The 19,545-nt window shown below is 42.6% G+C and overlaps 1 protein-coding gene across 1 annotated transcript in view; it reads left to right on the plus strand.

The window, feature by feature from the left end:
• The window catches only part of LOC103186406 (dystrophin-like), a 775,626-nt gene that overhangs the window by 139,173 nt on the left and 616,908 nt on the right, over positions 1-19,545 (plus strand). The window contains 4 exon segments of the mRNA XM_042334068.1: positions 4,914-5,006; positions 9,006-9,083; positions 9,991-10,083; positions 11,531-11,703. Coding sequence (XP_042190002.1) covers positions 4,914-5,006; positions 9,006-9,083; positions 9,991-10,083; positions 11,531-11,703 — 437 coding nt within the window.

A 19,545-nucleotide genomic window follows, 5' to 3' on the forward strand; every position in this document is an offset into this window, starting at 1 on the left:
TGTGCTATCGCAAACTGGTAGATACATCTGATCTGGAGTTCGGTTTGTATCTGTGTGATACATAGCTTACTTGTCTGATAGCAATTTTCAGTTTTACCATTGCTCCTCAATCCACAGCTCCTGCCGTTATCTATTCACAATCTCTGCATCTTTAACTACTAGACTTTATTGCATTTGAGCTGTTAAATTAAATTACATCGAGGCTCAACTATGCAAACTCACTGCTTGTTGGCCTCCCCAACTCCTCCTTCCACAGGTTGCAGATCATCCAGAACTGCAACCTGTGTCCTCTCCCGCACTAGGCTCCGCGACCCTATCACCCCCATCCTCGCCCAACTCACTGGCTTCCCATCACACAGAGGATACAGTTCAAGATCCTGGTCCTCACCTTCAAAGCCCTCCATGGTCTTGCTCCCCCCTACCTCTCCAACCTGCTAACCACCTCCTACCTGTTTGCTCATTCCACTCAGCTCCGGCCTGCTTCACGTCCCCCACCTTGGTCGCCCCACTATCGGTGGACAGGCTTTCCGCCACTCTGCCACCCTTCCTCTGGAACTCCATCCCACAGTCCCTCCGTCTTGCCCCCTCCCTCATCACCTTCAAGACGCACTCAGGACCCTCTCTTCGACCATGCTTTCGATCTCCCTGCTTCCACCCATGCCCTCCACCCTCCCCCACCCTGACCATCATCTCGGGCCCGTAACTCTGTCTTTCCAGTGCCTTGGGATGTCCTGCCGATGGTGAAAGGCGCTATGCAAATGTAATTTTGTTGTTGTTGTTAAATAAAGAACACCTATTACATTGCACCAAAGCTAATGGAATTGCAGAGCTCTTAAAATTGTTATGTCTACCACATTATGAATTATGTTTACACTCAACTTCTATTTTATATAGAAGTTGTGGTGTCCATTGAAAAGATGAATTGCAGCTCTAACATTGCCGAGTTCTTAAAAACATAGCCTGGTGAAGCACAACAAGCAAGTCGCAGGTTTGAATCCCACCCAGTCTTTGCTGAAATAGTTGACCTCAGCCAGAGTAGCAATTGGTTTTCTATAATTAACCTTGGAAATGGTAACTTTGGCATTTTGGATTGTGAGAATATAGTTTCAGTGAGCGTGTATGAATACTGTAACATGCAACAATAGAGTGGGCAATATTTGCTGAACTTTTGTTTTGCTTGTTTTTAAAAAAAAGTGTCCGATTATTTTTCTAATTTCATCTCCATTGGCCTCTGCTCCAAGTTCCCAGCCTCTATAATGTTGGTTTCAGCCGTAGAGGATGTCACGTATTAGCCAGGACTCTCTTCATCTGGTTGTCGCACACCTGCATTAGAATTGGAGGATGTTCATAGGGATCAGAACTAGTCACCCAGGTTGGTTATATTTATTTGGTCCAACAACAACAATAAATTACATTTGTATAGCGCCTTTCACGTAAGGAGGACGTCCCAAGGCGCTGGTCCAATTTAGCCTCCCCATGCAGCTCTGCAGAGACCAGCAAACTCAATTCAAACTAGCAAACCCCCACGTCTACGCTTGAGCTCTGTCCACTACATCATTGGATGCCCTAATTTTATAGTCTTAATAACTTCCCCTTTATCATTTTGTGTTGGTGAGTGGGTGAGATAAAGATAAAGAGAGGAAGTCAGCTTGGAGAAAATGGCCCTATAAAATTGTCTATTGGATATGAAGTCATGTCATCCCTGTCATGCAGACATACTTCTGTTGCACTGGAAATCCATTTATTTGTGAACACAATATTAATATTAACACATCAACAAGCACAGCCTTTTATTTGTTGGTAGAGTAGAACATTTTATACACAGAACTGAACTTTCATCGCTGCTTCTTATGGTCTGATATGCAGATATGCAAGCTACACACACACACACATACACACTCATAAAGCTTCAGTATTTATGGAGTCCTGTAGCTCAGTTAGAGAATTTGCCTTGTAAGCAAGAGATCTAGATTTGATTCCTGGAAGGGCAAAATTTGGGCAAGTTTCCTTACGCACATGCCTCTGTTTATCTAGCAGTAAGTAGGAATCTGGTTGTTAGTTGATTGACTGATCACTTTTCCGGGGGTTATAATTCCTTTTTTAAAAAAATATTGGTCACTTCAATCCACAACTGTTTGTGGGACACCGATGTGCACCATTGGCTGCCGCGTTTTGCCCACAAAATATAGTCAATTTACTCTACAGTATATTCTGTGAAGCGCTTTGAGACGTCTTGAAGATGTGATAAAGCACTATATCAAATGCAAGGATTATTATATGATAAGTTCCAGTCATAGACCTATTCCAATAGCAGATGTCCGGTGCTGGAAAATGCATTGACATTCCATTACATCAGTATTTTATATTGGTGTGTTACACTCTCTGGTTTTTAACAGATTATGTTGAGAGACCCAAAACAGAAGGGACATAAAAACCTAAGGCAGAAATCATTTGGAGAAGGCCAACTGCACTATAATAAATAACTAGAAACATGCTGCTGTTTTAACAAGTACCATCGTACACAGAGGTTGATGGAATGACATAATATTAACGCTGTACTCACATTGAAGCCATTCTGTACTCCAATAGGCTGACCAGAGCCTTAAATAGATGATTGAAAGGTGCAATTCTCTTGTAAATGGAACAGACGTGTATTAATTAGTGAGCTTTTGAATTACAACCATGTTGATATAAGTAAAACGAACATGGCACAGGAAGACTCATTCTGGATCCATCTTATGAACAAATGCATTTCCAGTTAAATTGGTTTGCAGAATGTGCAAGCCCAACATGCCTGTTTGGGATTGTTAATCTTTAATGCTCCAACACATCAATACAAATTCTGCTGCTTCACTGAGCATTGCGGATGCCATGGAATTTCTGCTCTGAATTAAATTGTACACGGCAGTCAGACATGCCAGATGAAATACCAGCTATACTTCAGATAGTATTCTCATAGGATGTGGGATTTGTATGCAGATCCTTTAGGATTTTATGTCCTTTTGGATTACTGAATCACTGGGATGCTACAAATCTATTTGGACTTCAAACTGGCTGAAATTAATGACCAGCAGAATAAGAATGAGTTTTAAAAACAATAATCATGTTCACAAATAGCCTTTGTCCATGCACGGTGACATTTTGTAAACTCGTTCTCTATGTCTAGCATCTGAGATAATTGGGAGGCAAACCATTGGTGTCCAGCAGTTAGGTTTTCTCCTACCTGTCACCTTCTAAAGCTGTTCGTACACTGAACTGCTGGCTCGATTAACAGCAGTATGCATTTATATAACACTTTTCACATGTGGAAGACTTCTCAACGTGTATCACACAGCTGACTGGAAAACCGAGTTTTCGAGAGGTGGGCGGTCTTGCTTATGAGTCAAAAGGCTGTAGGTTCCAGCCCCATGTCAGGAATATGAGCTTACCATCGAGACTGATACTCCAATGCAGTGGTCCCAGCTTTTAGATGAGATGTTAAACCGAGGTCCTGTCTACCTGTTTAGGTGAACGTTAAAGATACTCAAGGTACTATTCAAAAATGAGAATTAAGTTTCTCCCGGGGTCCTGGCCAACAATCCATTAGTCATTCAGTTCATGGCTGCTTGTGGGACATTGCTGTGTGAAAATTGGTGCTGCATTCACTTACAAAATACAATCGTTATCTTTTACAGTGTATGCTGTGAAGCACTTCAGGACATCCTTTTGACGTGAAAGGCATTATTTCAAAAACAAGGAATATTTAGCATTATTTATATAGTGCTATATACTATATTTTATATAGTGCTATATAAAAGTAAATTGTTGTGTAAAGAACTTTTAATGTACCTCTTTTAATCTGGCCACTACTTTTGCATGATGATAACATGTATATGATGACTGTATAATAGATGTTCATGGTTCCCAAATGATGACAGAGTAGGCAGGGATTTGTTGAAATATAGTCTCTATTCTGGTTGTATATTTAATAGGTAGGTTAAAAGGAAAGATATCAGAGGAGAAGCATAAAGCCAGTAATAAGGCAATCGCTTGATTTACACCAAGTCAGTGGCTGCAAGATTGAGCATTGTGTGGGTTAATGTTCCTCTTTGCCCAGTGCTTGGGTATGAGATTTATTTATTCATAAGAAAAAAGTCCCCATCTAGAGGAATTATTTCAATAAATATTTCAGATTACATAAGGGGACTGGGGGTGCAACAAGACACAAACGCATGTGGTTGTACTCCATTAGAAAAGATACACAAGAGAGCAACAAGACAGGTTTCAAGTGTAAGGGGATAAGCAATGAAAAACACCATGAGAAATTTATACTTTGCAGTCTGGAATGGAGTCCGTTAAGCTATATAAATTATTTAATACTGTGTATAATTCTGACTCGCCTCTGAGTCAGAAGGTTCCGAGTTGAAACACAGGCCAGAACTTGAGTTCATCATGGGCCGCTGTGTTTGTGCATTAATGAGGTAAGTTACATTGTCAGAGGTGCCAACCTTCTGATAAGACTTTAAATCGAAGTACCTTCTGTCTGTTTTGGTGGCCCAGATGGACAATACTGATCCACTGCAGCAAAGAAGAGCAAGGAGTTCGTTCTGGTGCTTTGACTGATCTAAACTCATTTAAAAATATTTAATTTGTTCATTCATATCATTTTTATCTGTGAGACTTTGCTGGAACAGATTAGCTGCTGTGTTTGCCAACATCAAATCATTGTATGAAGCTCTTTGCGAACTTGGCGAAGCTGGTAGATTCTCAGAACAAGTCAGATGGTTGAGTAGGGCTATGTGAAGTCAGATCATTGGTGATATCTTTGAGCTGGATGATGTATTCAATTTGTCCAAAATCTTAAAGGTGAGCAGAACATACCCTTTGGATTTCTACAGATCTGATATTTTTGTGTTTTTTCTTTTTCTCCCTAGACTAGAAAACCTGTAATTGACGACCTGTTTACTGACCTTTGTGATGGAAGAAGGCTTCTCGAGCTCCTGGAGGGTCTTGTTGGTTATGATATAGTATGTGATGAATTTACATTACTGTTCTCAATGGTCACATTATATCAGTAGCAGGCATAAAGCACCACTTGGTACATGGCAAAAGCATGTTTTCTCTTGAGGTGTGGGAGTACTAATCTCTATCAGTAATGCACTACAATCACGCTAATAGTGTAAGCCTGCAGTAGAGTGTGGGACTTTTATGGCTTGACTTGTAATTAAGTTTAATTTTCCCTATTTCATTAGAACATTTTTGCAAATGGTTTTCTATTCTTCAAACTACCAAATTATTTACCCTACCAATTTCAAAGAATTTACTTTAACTTTAAATATATTGGTTGCTGCTTCAGGTATGTAGCTACTGCTCTCGTATATAGCCAATGATTTTATACCTCATAATGTTTTTTTCTTTAAAACCCTTTTTATTCCTAATTTCAGATTTAGTATATTTGAATTGCGGAAAATTCTGAAAAGAAAGATTTCAGTTTTAAAAAAATTTGCAGTAACTTGTTCCCAGTTCCTGTCCTGAAAAGTCAGGCGTTTAAAGCCCTTTGCCGAAGAGTAGTGTTTTGCCCATTCCAAATTTTCTTCCTTTTTTTAAAGTTGTGAGTTCTCTTTGGTTTGATCTGTCGTGCAGAAGAACATTTTTTGCATGTTTTTTGCTGGATTAGATTTGAGATTTTGATAGTTGATCACCAAATGAGCATGTTTTAATTTTTGTGGAAGAAAGAAACATTCATGCATTTCCAAGTAGTTCTATTGTCAAAAAGCTGTCGGCATTTGATTTAAGATAAAAACTTTTACGATGTCCTCGGTAAATAAAATAAGACTGTACCTTAGTCCTTCTTATATAATGACTTAGTAATGTTAATGGACAGTGTACTATTAACAAATAATTGATTTGGGCAATGTAACTGAACAAAAACAAAGCTGAGGTAATTCAAGGTTAAAGTCCTGGAGCACTCTCTACACAGAAAATGACTCAAGACATTGTCAAGAAAGAAAGCCAATTCATCATGTATGATTTTCAGGGCATTAAGAAAATTTATGTGTATAATAAGGCTAGTTGTGGTCCTTGAATACTTTCTTTAACACTGTAGCTACTATATTTCCAGCATGCCATCCATACCGCTTCTGATGAATAGTTTTAAACCATAATTACCAGGTAAAATACTGCATTATTGTAAATTCAGTAATATAGTCCAGAAGGTACTGACCTATTGAATCTATATACTTAAATGTGGTTAGAATCTGGCAGATTCTGTGCCAACAGGTCCTGTACAAAGATAGATGTTGTAGGTGAAGCAACAATAATTATCTCACCTACTATCAGCACAGAGTACAAAATAAAATGAGATCAGAAAAATACGATGGGAAATTTAGATGGGCAGGAGAAAAAGAGAGTAAGCAATGGACCTAAAATTTTCAATAATACAACAATAATAACATTACATTTCTATAGCGCCTTTCACATCGGGAGGACATCCCAAAGCGCTGCACAGACAAAGTTTCAGACCCGAGCTGGGGATCGGGATCGGGGAGGGTGGAGGGCAGGGGGGAAGCAGGGAGATTGAAAGCACGGTGGATGAAGAGTTATGGAGTTCCAGGGGGTGGGGTCAGAGTGGCAGAAGGCCAGCCTGCCAATAGTGGGGCGAGCGAGGCGGGGGAACGTGAAGGCTGCTGAGCGGAGGGAGCGAGCAGGATGGTAGGGAGTTAGGAGGTCGCAGAGGTAGTGGGGAGCAAGACCATGGAGGGCGTTGAAGGTGAGGATCTTGAACTGTATCCTCTGTGTGACGGGAAGCCAGTGGAGTGGGGCGAGATGGGGGTGATAGGGTCATGGAGTCTGGTGCAGGAGAGGACATGGGCTGCAGAGTTCTGGATGATCTGCAGCTATGGAAGGAGGAGTTGGGGAGGCGGACAAGCAAGGAGTTTGCATAATCAAGACTCGATGTAATGAAAGCATGTATGAGGGTTTGGGTGGCCTGCGGAGTAAGACAGTGGCGGGGTCCGGCGATGTTGGGGAGGTGGGGGGAGGCAGAGCGGGTCATGGCGCAAATGTGGGATAAAAAGGAGGGTTGAGCGTAAAACAAGACGCCAAGGTTCTGGAATGGCTTAGTAAGGTGGAGTGTGCAACCATGGATGGTGATGCTGTCAGTGCCCCAGGTGTGGAGGCGCTGACGGGAGCCAATCAGGAGAGCCTCGGTCTTGTTGCCGTTCAACTGAAGAAAGTTAGCTCTCATCCAGGACGATGTCTGACAGACATTCTGTCAGGACAGCAGTGGTCCTGGAGTCAAGGGTGGAGGCAGAAAGGTACAGTTGGGTGTCATCCGCATACATGTGGAAGTTGACCCCATGTCTGCGGATGATATCGCCAAGAGGGAGCATATAGATATTGAAGAGGAGGGGACCAAGGACAGAGCACTGAGGAACACCGCATGAGACAGTGCGAGGGCTGGAGGAGAAACCATTTGTGGAGATGAAGTGCAGGCGGTGTGAGAGGTAAGATCTGAACCAGTCAAGGACAGAGTCGTGAAGGTTGAGGCGGTGTATGAGGATAGAGTGGTCGACGGTGTCGAAGGCAGCAGGGAGGTCAAGGAGTACGAGGAGGCAGAGGGAGCCCTGGTCGCAGATGGACAGAATGTCATTTGTCACTTTGACTGTTTCTGTGCCGTTTCTGTGCTTTGAGCAGCAAGGAAACCCAATTGGAGGGGTTCGTGAAGGGAGTGGCGGGAGAGGAAGGAGCAAAGGTGGGAAGCAACCACTCGTTCCAGGACTTTGGTGAGGAAAGGGACGTTGGAGATGGGGTGGTAATTTGATGGGTAGAGATGGGTTCAGGGAGGGTTTTTTTAAGGATGAGAGTGATGATGGCCATTCTTAATAAGGTGAGAACAGTACCAGTGGACAGGGAGAGGTTTATGATGCCAGTGAGTAGAGGGGCAAGGAGGTGGAACTGGGAGGTAAGGAAAGGGGTAGGAATGGAGTCAAAGGAGCAGATGGTCGATTTCATGTGGGTTACAGTGGTGGTGAGAGAGGAGGGGAAGACAGGTTTGAAGGTGTGGAGAGAGGGATGGGTAGGGGCTGGAGTGGGAGATGGGGAGGGTGTAGCAGACCGAATGGTAGAGGCAGCTGAGGGGATCCCCTCGACTTTGGATTCAAGGAAGTCCAGCATCGCCTCACAGTTGGCATTTGAGGTGAGGATGGTCGAGGCATGAGAGGATGGGCAGAGGAGCCAGTTGGTGATGGAGAAGAGGAGCCTGCAGTTGTCCTTAGCACCCAAGATTGTCCTGGAGTAGAACGACGATTTAGTGGAGATGAGGGCGGAGCTGGAAGATTTGCTAAGGTCCAGCTAGATCTGCCAATGGATCGTCAAGTAATATATATATATAATATATATATAATATAGCAGGATGTGTCCCTCCAGGGAGTGAGTACACATTCCATTGCAACAATCTATCTCTGGAATTTGCTTGTGTAGATGCATGCAAATCTCAGTTTGGTTTGAATACTCTTAAGTACGGTGATGGGTCTCTGCCTGTGATGATGCTATTACCTAATCAGCAATGCCTGTAATCCATGGACTGCATGTTTTAGTTCATAATAATTGGTACTGAAACTGTATAATCCATTAATTCCCGGATTCACTTACACTTTAGGCTTAGAAACTTACAGCGCACAAAGAGATACACAGATTTGGCCCATTGTGCCTATGATAATTCTCTGAAAGAGAAATCCATTCAGTCCAATTTTCCTGCCATTTCTCCATACCCTTTCAATTTCTCCTTTTTAGATACTTATCTTAACAACTAATGTGCAATGCGCCCAAACCACTGTTCTGGGTGGGGCATTTCCACATCTTAACAACTCTATGTGATTTTTTGATCAATAAAAATGCTATACATTTATTTCACGAATACGGATTCTTCATGCCTTGTGAATGAGCCAGAATGACAGCAGTGTATTGAGTAGAATAGTCAGCAATTATTTCTGAATCCTCATGCATGTATTATTCACTGTTGCCAGGTAAAAGAAAAGGGATCCACGAGGGTTCATGCACTGAACAATGTCAACAGAGCACTGCAGATCTTGCAGAAGAACAATGTAAGTGAACAGTCACATGATTGTGTGGGCGATCTCCAGGCTGAGAGAGATTGGAGCTGAAGTCAGCTCACAAGCTTCTGCATCGAGTTGTGAAGTTGTCTCATTTACTGAGGTCTCAGTTCAGAACCAGGTTAAAATCTTACATAACATGTTTTTATCCAGTAATTTATTTCTAGTTATTTGTGTGTTTTATTGAGAATTTTCCAATCTCCCCCAGTTTCCTCCAATATTTAAGGGGTGGGGTGGAGAGATTAGCCATTGTTCCCCGCCACTCCGCCTCCCCCATTTTGGGCAACAAATGTGTCTGGTTGTGGACAGGCTCCCTCCCTGCTCTCTGTCAGTACTGCTCACTACTGTACCAACCAACATGGCACAGCAAGCTAAATGACTCTCTGGGGCTAAGATTAGGCCTTCTTCCTCCCTCTGTAAGAGACTAGCCCATGGTTCCACTCAGCACCTCCCTGACATTCCAAGGCGGGACATGCCTCTGACTGCCTCCGGAGTTGATGGTACAGGTTGAATGAATCTGCCACTGGCGCGTTTCATCCAAACTATCTTGCAGCAACCCCATCTAGTGTCTGCAATCGGTACACTTTTTACAAAAAGTCTTTAACATTTTGTGAGTGAACAGTTCACACACTGTGTTCAGTTGCAGAGAGTCAGTGGAACAAAAAAGAAAGCTTCTCTTAGGGCCGCAGTGCTCTGTTGTGTAACATGCAAGTGTCATTCTTGTATTGGGTGGCCGATTACCTGTAAAAAAATACATAGTATAAACATGCTGCTGCTTCAAAGCTGTGTGGGATGTTTTCCTCCCAGCCAGTGCCCTCCCTTCAGTGCTAGCTTTTCCACGAATGTAAGAGTCAGTAGTGAGTTTTACTGCATTTCTGCTGCTCTGCTTATTCCACAGGTTGACTTGGTAAATATTGGAGGAAGTGATATAGTGGATGGAAATCACAAACTTACCCTGGGCTTGATCTGGAGCATCATCCTCCATTGGCAGGTAATGTGTCCTGAAATTGTAATAGTTTTAACAACAACAGTTATTGTTTATATAGTGCCTTTCTCTTTAGGAGCTCGGGATATGGGAGATAGCCAAAAAACATTCCATGATTAGCGTTAATGTGTGGTCTTAGTGGCAGAAGAAGCGGGAAGCTTGCCAGACAATGCTCTCATTGGGACTCATGCATTTTTAGCTGTTTAAACTCAAGCAGTGCTCCAACACACTCTCAGGGTCCCCAAGTTTTGGCTCTTACCAACCAATGCCGAATATTCTCTAGAATTAGGTGAGCGGGATGCATTCTTTGAGGGAGAGAGTGCAGGGAAATTTCCTCATGTGGTGGCATATATATCTGCCACTCTTTGATTGATTTGGTTACTCTTAAGCATAATGAATTTCTCCATGTGTCAGACCAAACAAAAAAATTGATATGCTTAATCTTAAAGTGTATGGATTATTACCTGATCAAGGAGTTATTAGACAGCCTTCGTCATGACAACCCCAACCTTCTATTTCATAACAATTGACCGTTTCATTTATGCGTGGAAATTTCCCTCTTTTTCTTCCAGACAAAGGGAAATTTCCAAGCATATGTGGAACTCTTATCTGGTTCGGATTGGCTTTAAATGTGGGAGAAGTGCAGAACCCCAAATTTACCAAAAGAAAAATTACATCACAAATATCTTTAATACAGAGTATTTCATATAAAACACATTCATAAACCTGTAGGTACAGATGTGCTCTGACTGCCTAGCAATTCCGACTATAAGATCATATAGATAGTTGCTGGAATGATGATGAAAAGAGAAGTGGAAATTATAATAGTGCAAAATATATTAAAATAGATCCCCCTCTCCCCATACACGCCTGCCTCCTCAGCTCCACCACACGCCTCCCCCTTCAAGACACACACACATATAGCTCAGCCAGGTTCCCAATCAGCTCTGTGAAGTGCTTTAATATGTCCTCCAGATGGGACAGGCACTAAATACTCGTGGAGTCCTGTAGCTCAGTGGTTAGAGCACTCGCCTTGCAAGTGAGAGACCTGAGTTCAATTCCAGACAGGACAAAACCTTGGGCAAGTTTCCTTACTCCACACGCCTAATAATAATCCCTCCAAAACAAAAACAATAATAAATTGGTTATTTTCAATCCATGACTGTTTGTGGGACATTGCTGTGCGAAATTGGCTGCTGGGTTCGCCCACAAATATACAGTCAATTCACTTTACAGTATATTCTGTGAAGCGCTTTGGGACGTCCTCCTGACGTGAAAAGCGCTATATCAAATGCAAGGATTATTATTATTATTATATAAATTGCTTAAAACAAAAAGAAATTGTGTATCAAACTCAATGGGGAGGTACATATTGTCAGATTGAGCCTGCTCAATGTTTCATGGGTGTGAATTTAATACTGGAGTCCTCAGTATTGATTTATCTTCTTTTCAGGTTAAAGATGTTATGAAGGGAATCATGGCAAACCTGCAGCAGACTAACAGTGAGAAGATTCTACTGAGCTGGGTCCGTCAGTCTATCTCCAACTATACATCAGTCAACGTTGTCAATTTCACTTCCAGTTGGTCGAATGGCTTGGCTTTCAATGCACTCATCCACAGTCACAGGTGAGAAGCAAGCAGTTTTACTTTTTTATGATTTTTCTGTTTTGAACACATTTCATTATTAACAATTATAAAATTCATTTATTGATGATAATCGAGGCCCCCGGTACAGAGATGGTCAAAGAGTCAGAAGGAAAAATATTTCTATAGTACAGAGTTGAGCAGAACCTAGGTTATGATGAACATAACTTTGGAGAAAGACTTCAATAATAATATAAAATATAAGATGGTAATGTAATTATTATTCTTTGGATTTTAGCCGGGTGTCTGACACGTGCGGAAACCCATCACCATGTTTAAGTGTATCCAAACCAAGCTGAGATTTCCATGCATCCTACCTATGCATGGATATACCATAGATAGATTGTTGGAATGGAACACAAACTCTCTCCTTGGATGGACTCGTCCTGCTTATCTAAATCTGAAAGTATTAGGTGCAGGTTGGCAAAAGTCAAGGTTAGGGGACCCCAGAGTGTGCGCTGGAGTCTAACCAACTAAATCCGCATAGCTTGCCATTGATCTGCTGTCTGGCAAGCTTTCCCACTGCTTATTCAGCTAGGACCACCCTACATGTTAGGGCTTTGGCTTGCAGGGTTAACAGGAGCTGAATGGAATGGCTCCCTTCCCTCACCCAGTAACTGGTTTGCCCTTCCAGGTCCTGCTGATGAGCCAGCAGTGCTGTTATTGACAGGGCCCTGGAATACTGCAGACCCACCTGTCTCAGGAACCAGACTACCGAGACCACCATAGAGGCTAGCATGATTCTGACATTCCATTGCCAAGCAAGAAGTGTCCGATATCAGACTCTGTTAAAGGAAACAGAGTTGTTCAATAATAATAATAATAATAATCTTTGCATTTGATATAGCGCTTTTCATGTCTTCTCGACGTCTCAAAGCACTTCACAGGATAGACTGTAAAGTGAATTGACCGTATATTTGCAGGCGAAACGCGGCAGCCAATTGCGCACAGCAGTGTCCTACAAACAGTCGTGGATTGAAAATGACCAATTTATTATTGTTTTTTTTTGGATTATTATTATTCAAGATGCTGACAAATCACTCATTAGTGTTAAAGAGCAGAGTTTTAGAGGTGCATAATATAAATAAGAAGATCACTAGTATTACAGCTATGCTGAAAATGAATAATCAAAATTAATACAAACACAAGCACATTTCTAAAATCCTTGTTTTTCTAAGAGTTTGACTTAGGTTGAAATTTGGAGGCAGATCCCTTGAGGACAAATGGAGGGATACTTTGGGGTCAGAGTAGTGGAGGATCCAATAGATATGGTTGAAATAAAATATAAGGTTGGTTGGTGAGGTATAATTGAACAATCAGGAGGTATTCTTTGCCAGAATTATCACAATTAAGAGAGGAGAAAGAAGTGAGAATTAAGCTAGCTTTCTCTATAATGCAGCTGGAAAATGAACCATGCAGAGGGAAGAGATCACAAAATTCCTTTGCAAGCTTTGACAAGTGTCCAGAAGGAAGTGGAGGGGCAGGAAAAACAACAGTTGAGACCATCTTTCAATCAAATAGCATTTTACTGTTCTATTGGACTTAGAGGTTATGAGCAAGAATAAAGTTGACTTGGTATCAGATTGATTAGCGTGTCACATGCAATAAGCAGAATTTGAAAGACAGTAGAACTTTACAAAGCAGATAGTAATAATAATAATAATCCTTGCGTTTGATATAGCGCTCTTCACGTCTTCTAGACGTCTCAAAGCGCTTCACAGAATATGCTGTAAAGTAAGTGACCATATATTTGTGGGTGAAATGCGACATCCAATTGTGCACAGCAGCGTCCCACAAACAGTCGTGGATTAAAAATGACCAATTTATTATTGTTTTGTTTTGGAGAGATTATTAATAGGCGTGTGGAGTAAGGAAACTTGCCCAAGGTTTCGCTCTGCCTGGAATGGAACTCAGATGTCTCGCTTGCAAGGCGAGTGGTCTAACCACTGAGCTACAGGACTCCATAATAGGATTGAACTTGGATACAGTGTGTGATCTGATGATCAGAAAGAATAAGGCATCAAACCTTTCATATTGGTTAATATAACATCAGTCATATACAAAGAATCAAAGCAGTCAAAAAAGTATTCAGACCAGACAACACTAGCAAAGGTTTCTCTAACTGAGTTGTAATGTGAAACAAACTGAGTATCATTGACTGGAAATAGTATAGTAGGTAAAGAGATAAAACGTTATCTCTTGCCACTAATAATAGTTTTAACTATCTTCTGTAATGATAATCCTGAAGAAAAACATTTAACTTTTAAGGTAAACTTTTAAACGTGGATCGAAATTGTGCAACAATGAAAAAGAATAGTTCCGTAAATGGAGTGTTACGAATATTCAGTGTTTTTAAATTGTTTTTTTCATGTTCTGAAAGTGCCTTTAGAATAAAATGCGGCATCTCTTCTGTTGGCACGGATCACTTCCATTGTGTACACATGTAACAGATTGGCCTTGCAGTGGTATTTGAAATGTGCTAATCTGATAGTTTGTTTACATATTGACGATTATATTGAACAGTCAAAGCAAATATATAAATATGCAATGCCATGCTCAGCTTTTATGAACAAAGGGTATAATTAGTTTAAGTTTTAATTGAAGGTGCAAAACAATATTCCTGGTTTATTGACTGCACCATCGTTTACTCTCTAGTGCAAGAATATAGTCAAGTGTTTGAATGTTGAATAGTAGCAATACACATGGATATTGTTTTCTTTTGAATATTTTATTATTTATGGTATCCATTTCTGCGCATCATGTAAACTTGTAAAGGATAATTGATGCCTTTGGGAATCACGAGGTTGCATTTCAAATGAGGATCCAGATGATTTCTGAAACCTATGAGAACAATTGCTTTGTTTACCTGAATGCAATATTTTAGGTTGGATAAACGTTCATCAGTGAGCACATCCCATTATCACAGTAGAGCTATTTACTGTCAGTAAAAAGTAAATCGCAGAAAATTGGCAAGAAACTGCTGTAGTACTGTACTGTAGAATAAAAAATGGCGGCGAGCTGGAGGCTGGAATCGTGAGGAGGTTGCCAAACATGATTACAAAAACGGGGGAAAACCCCCTGGTTTTTTGCAATCCTGGCAAGTGGGCTCAATCGGAGTCCCATTGGAGTGGACAGGGGGAGGGCAGGAGCTCTTGGACTTGAGGCCTCCTGTGGCGGGCGGCCTAGAACTGGGACTGAGGTGACTTCACACGAGCGACGCCTGGAGTGAGGCCTAATCTGACGTTTGGAGCGAGGTCGCAACTCGATGGCTGGAGTAGGCCCCTGGCTTACACGCGAGGGAGGCTCGAGGCCAGCCCTGGTGTGGAGTCCGATGTCCCAAATTGGATCCAGATCCAACTCAGGGACCGAGGCCCACCTACCTGAGCCTGGCGGAGACAACGTGGGATTCACCGCCTCGGCTAACGCTGATTCTCCTGGGCAACATCCAACCAGAGACCGGCTGCCGCGTGACGTCACATCTGAGCCTGGATTCACTGGGACTATAACATTGTCCCCCTCTCCCCATGATGATCCTCACCAATGGGCCAACCATGCCTTGCTGACCCCCCGCTGTTCGCTTTTAGTCTCGGCGTGCGCATTTTGGCTGCTGGCCCGACCCAAGCTACTTCCCCATAATGCTCCCACCCCTATCCTGTACTCTCCATTACACCTACTAGGTCCTCCTCTCCCACTGCCCTCCCTGACTCCTATCTCTGCTCGACCAGCTTGCGAATCCCTCATCAGGCCCACGGTGGGAGTCCCCACTGGCTGTCCAACAGCAGCCACTCTGACTGCCCTACCCCCTATTCTCACCACAAGGCTCATTGGTCCCTGACCCCAGGGCCCAACCTCTCCTCCCTCATCCATATTCCCACCCTCCCTGTCAGTCCTCCTCCTCCCCTCCCTCGCCCCCCACATTTCTCCACCACCAACTGTCCCCTCCGCATTGGCCTATAAAATGTCCGCTCCCTCTCTAACAAAACAATCACCATCCAAGACCTCATTGTCGATGAAAACATCGACATTCTCGCCCTCACCGAAACCTGGGTCACTGCAGGTGACACCTTCCCCCTGATAGAAGCCACACCACCCGGCTACACCTTCCATCATACTCCATGACCTAACTGCTGTGGTGGTGGAGTGGTTCTTTCCCTCAAAATTCTCCTCATCTATCGCCCCCCCCCACCCAAGTCTCCCCCCACCTTCAACCCCAACATCTCCACCCACCTATCTTCCCTCTTCCTCTGCTCCGAACGTGTCCTCATCCTAGGTGACTTCAACCTGCACCTCATCCCCTCTGCTGACTTCTCCTCCCTCCTTTCCTCCCTTAACCTCCACATCTATTCCGCCACCCGTGTCCGCGGTCATCCCCTCGACCTGGTGATCACTTGGGGCCTCACCATCTCGGACCTCACCATCATCGTCAAAGCAATCTCGGACCATCATTAACTCCCTTAACTCCTCAATCCCTCTCCCCACTGCCACCCAACCCCACTTCATCTCCTACCGCTCCTGGAAGAAAGTCTCCCCCCCTCCCTCTCGGTTGCCTTGGAGTCATCTGAACTCCTTCCTCTCCGGGCTTCCTCCTGCAATGACCTACCCTCCTCGGGCACTCTTCTCCACAGCTCCCTCTCCTCCACTCTTGATTCCCTTGCTCCCCTCTCTTCCCGAACTGTCTCCTGTTCACATAAGTCACCATTGTACACCAGCCACCTCCGCTCCCTTAAAGCACAGTTGCATGCCGCTGAATGGACCTGGCTTAAATCAAACTTAACGGTCCATCGGCAGATCTGGCTGGACCTTATCAAATCTTATTGCTCCGCCCTCGCCTCTGCTAAATCGTCATTCTACTCCAGGACAATCTTGGAAGGACAACCCCAGGCTCCTCTTCTCCATCACTAACCGGCTCTTCCGCCCACCCTCTCACGCTTCACCCATCTTCACCTCCAATGCCAACTGTGAGGCAATGCTAGATTTCCTTGAATCCAAAGTTGAGGGGATCCGCTCAGCTGCCTCTGCTCTTCCATCTACTACTCCCTCCCCATCTCCCCCTCCCACCCCAGCCCCTATCCATCCTACCGTCCACTCCTTTGAACTTTCTCCCACTCCTCTCTCACCCCTGGGCCCCCCCAGCCCCCCCGGCCTAGAACCCACCTACAATATAAGGCGCTGTAAATGCGGTGTAATATGTTATTGTTAATGATAAATTATGTTAAATACAACAATGGGCTGATGTCGGACTGTGGCTTATGGGCTATAACGGAGTCCTGTAGCTCAGTGGTTAGAGCACTCGCTTTGCAACTGAGAGACCTGAGTTCAGTTCCAGGCAGAGGGCGAAACCTTGGGCAAGTTTCCTTACTCCACACAGAGCCTAATAATAATCCCTCCAAAACCAAAAACAATAATAAATTGGTCATTTTCAATCCACGACTGTTTGTGGGACATTGCTGTGCGCAATTGGCTGCCGCGTTCGCCCACAAATATACAGTCAATTCACTTTACAGTATATTCTGTGAAGCGCTTTGGGACGTCCTCCCGACGTGAAAAGCGCTATATCAAATGCAAGGATTATTATTATTATTATTATTATATCGCGCTTTTCACATCTTCTTGACGTCTCAAAGCGCTTCACAGAATATGCTGTAAAGTGAATTGACTGTATATTTGTGGGCGAAACGCCCGCATAAAATCGACCACCTGGTCCCTTGACCCCATCCCTACCCCTCTCCTTACCTCAAGCTCCACTTCTTGCCCCTCTACTCACAGATATCATAAACCTCTCCCTGTCCACTGGTACTGTTCTAACCCCATTAAAAATGGCTGTCATCACTCCTATCTTTAAAAAACCCTTCCTGGACCCATCTGTACTCTTCAACTACCACCCCATCTCCAACCTCCCTTTAACTCCATTCCATGGAGTTCCCATGGAGTTCCCTCCTCCTCCCACAGTCCCTCAGCCTCGTCCCCTCCCTTGCCTCCTTCAAGACCCATCTCAAGTCCCTTCTCTTCGACCGTGCTTTTGATCTCTCTGCTTCCCCCCTGCCCTCCACTCTCCCCGATCCTGGTCTAGCTCAGATCCGAAATTCTATCTGTCCAGCGCCTTGCGATGAAAGGCGCTACACAAATGTAATTTTGTTGTTGTTGTAGTTTTCCAACTAATTTCAAATGACTACCAACCAATTTAATTTAATCGCATTCCGGTAGAGGGGGGATAACACAAAGTAGGTTATGGGTCAGTTTTTAAAAGTCTTGTTGATAAACTATATGGTGGTCTTATGATAAATGAATTGGAAATCGAGAGAAAACTCGTGAAATCCTGATTGTGAATAATAGTCTTCTGACTAGATGATTGGAATTGGTGGCAAATGGTACCTCTCCTTTTAAGATTTATTCTTTAGACAACCTATTCTCCTTTGGAATAGTGGCAAAGGATATTTACCATCCATCTGAACAGGCACATGGGTCTTCAGATTAATGTCTCACCCGAAGGACGGCACTTCCAACACTATCGCGGCTCCTCCAGCACTACAATGGAGAGTCAGGCTATGAACTATGTGAGTTCATAGTCCTGACGCTGGGACTTGAACCAAAATATATTAATAGGAATTAATTTCCCCTCCCCTCAGAAACTCCCCAAAAAGAATAAGGACATTTGCCTGGAGATTTGTGCAGAGGTCTTCAACAGGATCACAGCATTTTGAATCTAAGCAAAATGAGAAGCGAAAAGAGCTTTATATCTTTAATATCTTTGAAAATTTCATTTTAAAAGTTGACAGTAATTTAGAATTCTCAATAATAAATTACCAGAATCTGAATACAGACCCACTATAATAAATGACAGCAAGTTAAGATATGGCAATAAAAGATGTAATACACTACCTATTGTATAATATTCCTTTCATAGAGAAACATTAAAGTGTTTCAGCTTAGTCCCAGAAAAATGGCCTTTTCCAATGTGAAATTCTGCTGATGCTCTATTAAAAGGAGTTTTAAATAATGACTTAATTTAGTTCAAAGCAAATTTAACAATGGTTAAGCAAGTTTAGGATTAGTCAAATAAAACTTCAGAGGTACCTTTGAATAAAAGAGACCCCTTTGCCAGTCTTAATTTAATGCTTTATTAATAGTTTATTTAATGTAATATTGCCTTTATATAATTGGCTTTTAATCTACTCAGTCAGAATTATTTCCTTGAAGTTCAAGTTGGAATTCTAACTTTTCTGATCTTTGACATTTTGATAAATATAGCCCTTATTGCCAGTTACTTTTTAATTAAGGATATACAAATGCCAAGGCCTTTTGATTGTTTTTTTCTTTTCCCATGAGGACAGTCAATAGCTCCTATTTATTATCTCTTTAACCTCTGGTGATGTTAATTGCTCCCTTTCCATTGTATTGGCCTGTGTGCAAACTATCCATTTTAAATGTCTTGATTTGCAATGCAGCCTCTTATGCATTAACTCGGTGCATATAGCCCTTATGCACATTTTAACCTTTTTCACCTTTTCAGGTTTATTCATTTCAAACACAGGTAATCTATTTTTGCTCTTACAGTCTAAACCTAATAACCTGCTTAGATCACTGTTTAGCAATTAAGGCACTCACCATTATAAAGACACGGATCCTCCTCCTCCAATTTTTATTTTTCTAGTGTTAACAAGGTTAGTTCCGTGAGCTTCTTCTAATAATTTACAAATCTTAGAAAAATGCTGTTTGCATCTCTGTGAATTCTCTCCAACATTTTCATGTGTTTTTGAAAGTAGGTGCTCAAAATTACACATGATCTAAATATGCCACAAGAGTGATTTGTGCAATGTTATTCAT

The sequence above is a fragment of the Callorhinchus milii genome, unplaced genomic scaffold (assembly GCF_018977255.1).
Source record: "Callorhinchus milii isolate IMCB2004 unplaced genomic scaffold, IMCB_Cmil_1.0 Scaffold4, whole genome shotgun sequence".
NCBI lineage: Eukaryota > Metazoa > Chordata > Chondrichthyes > Chimaeriformes > Callorhinchidae > Callorhinchus > Callorhinchus milii.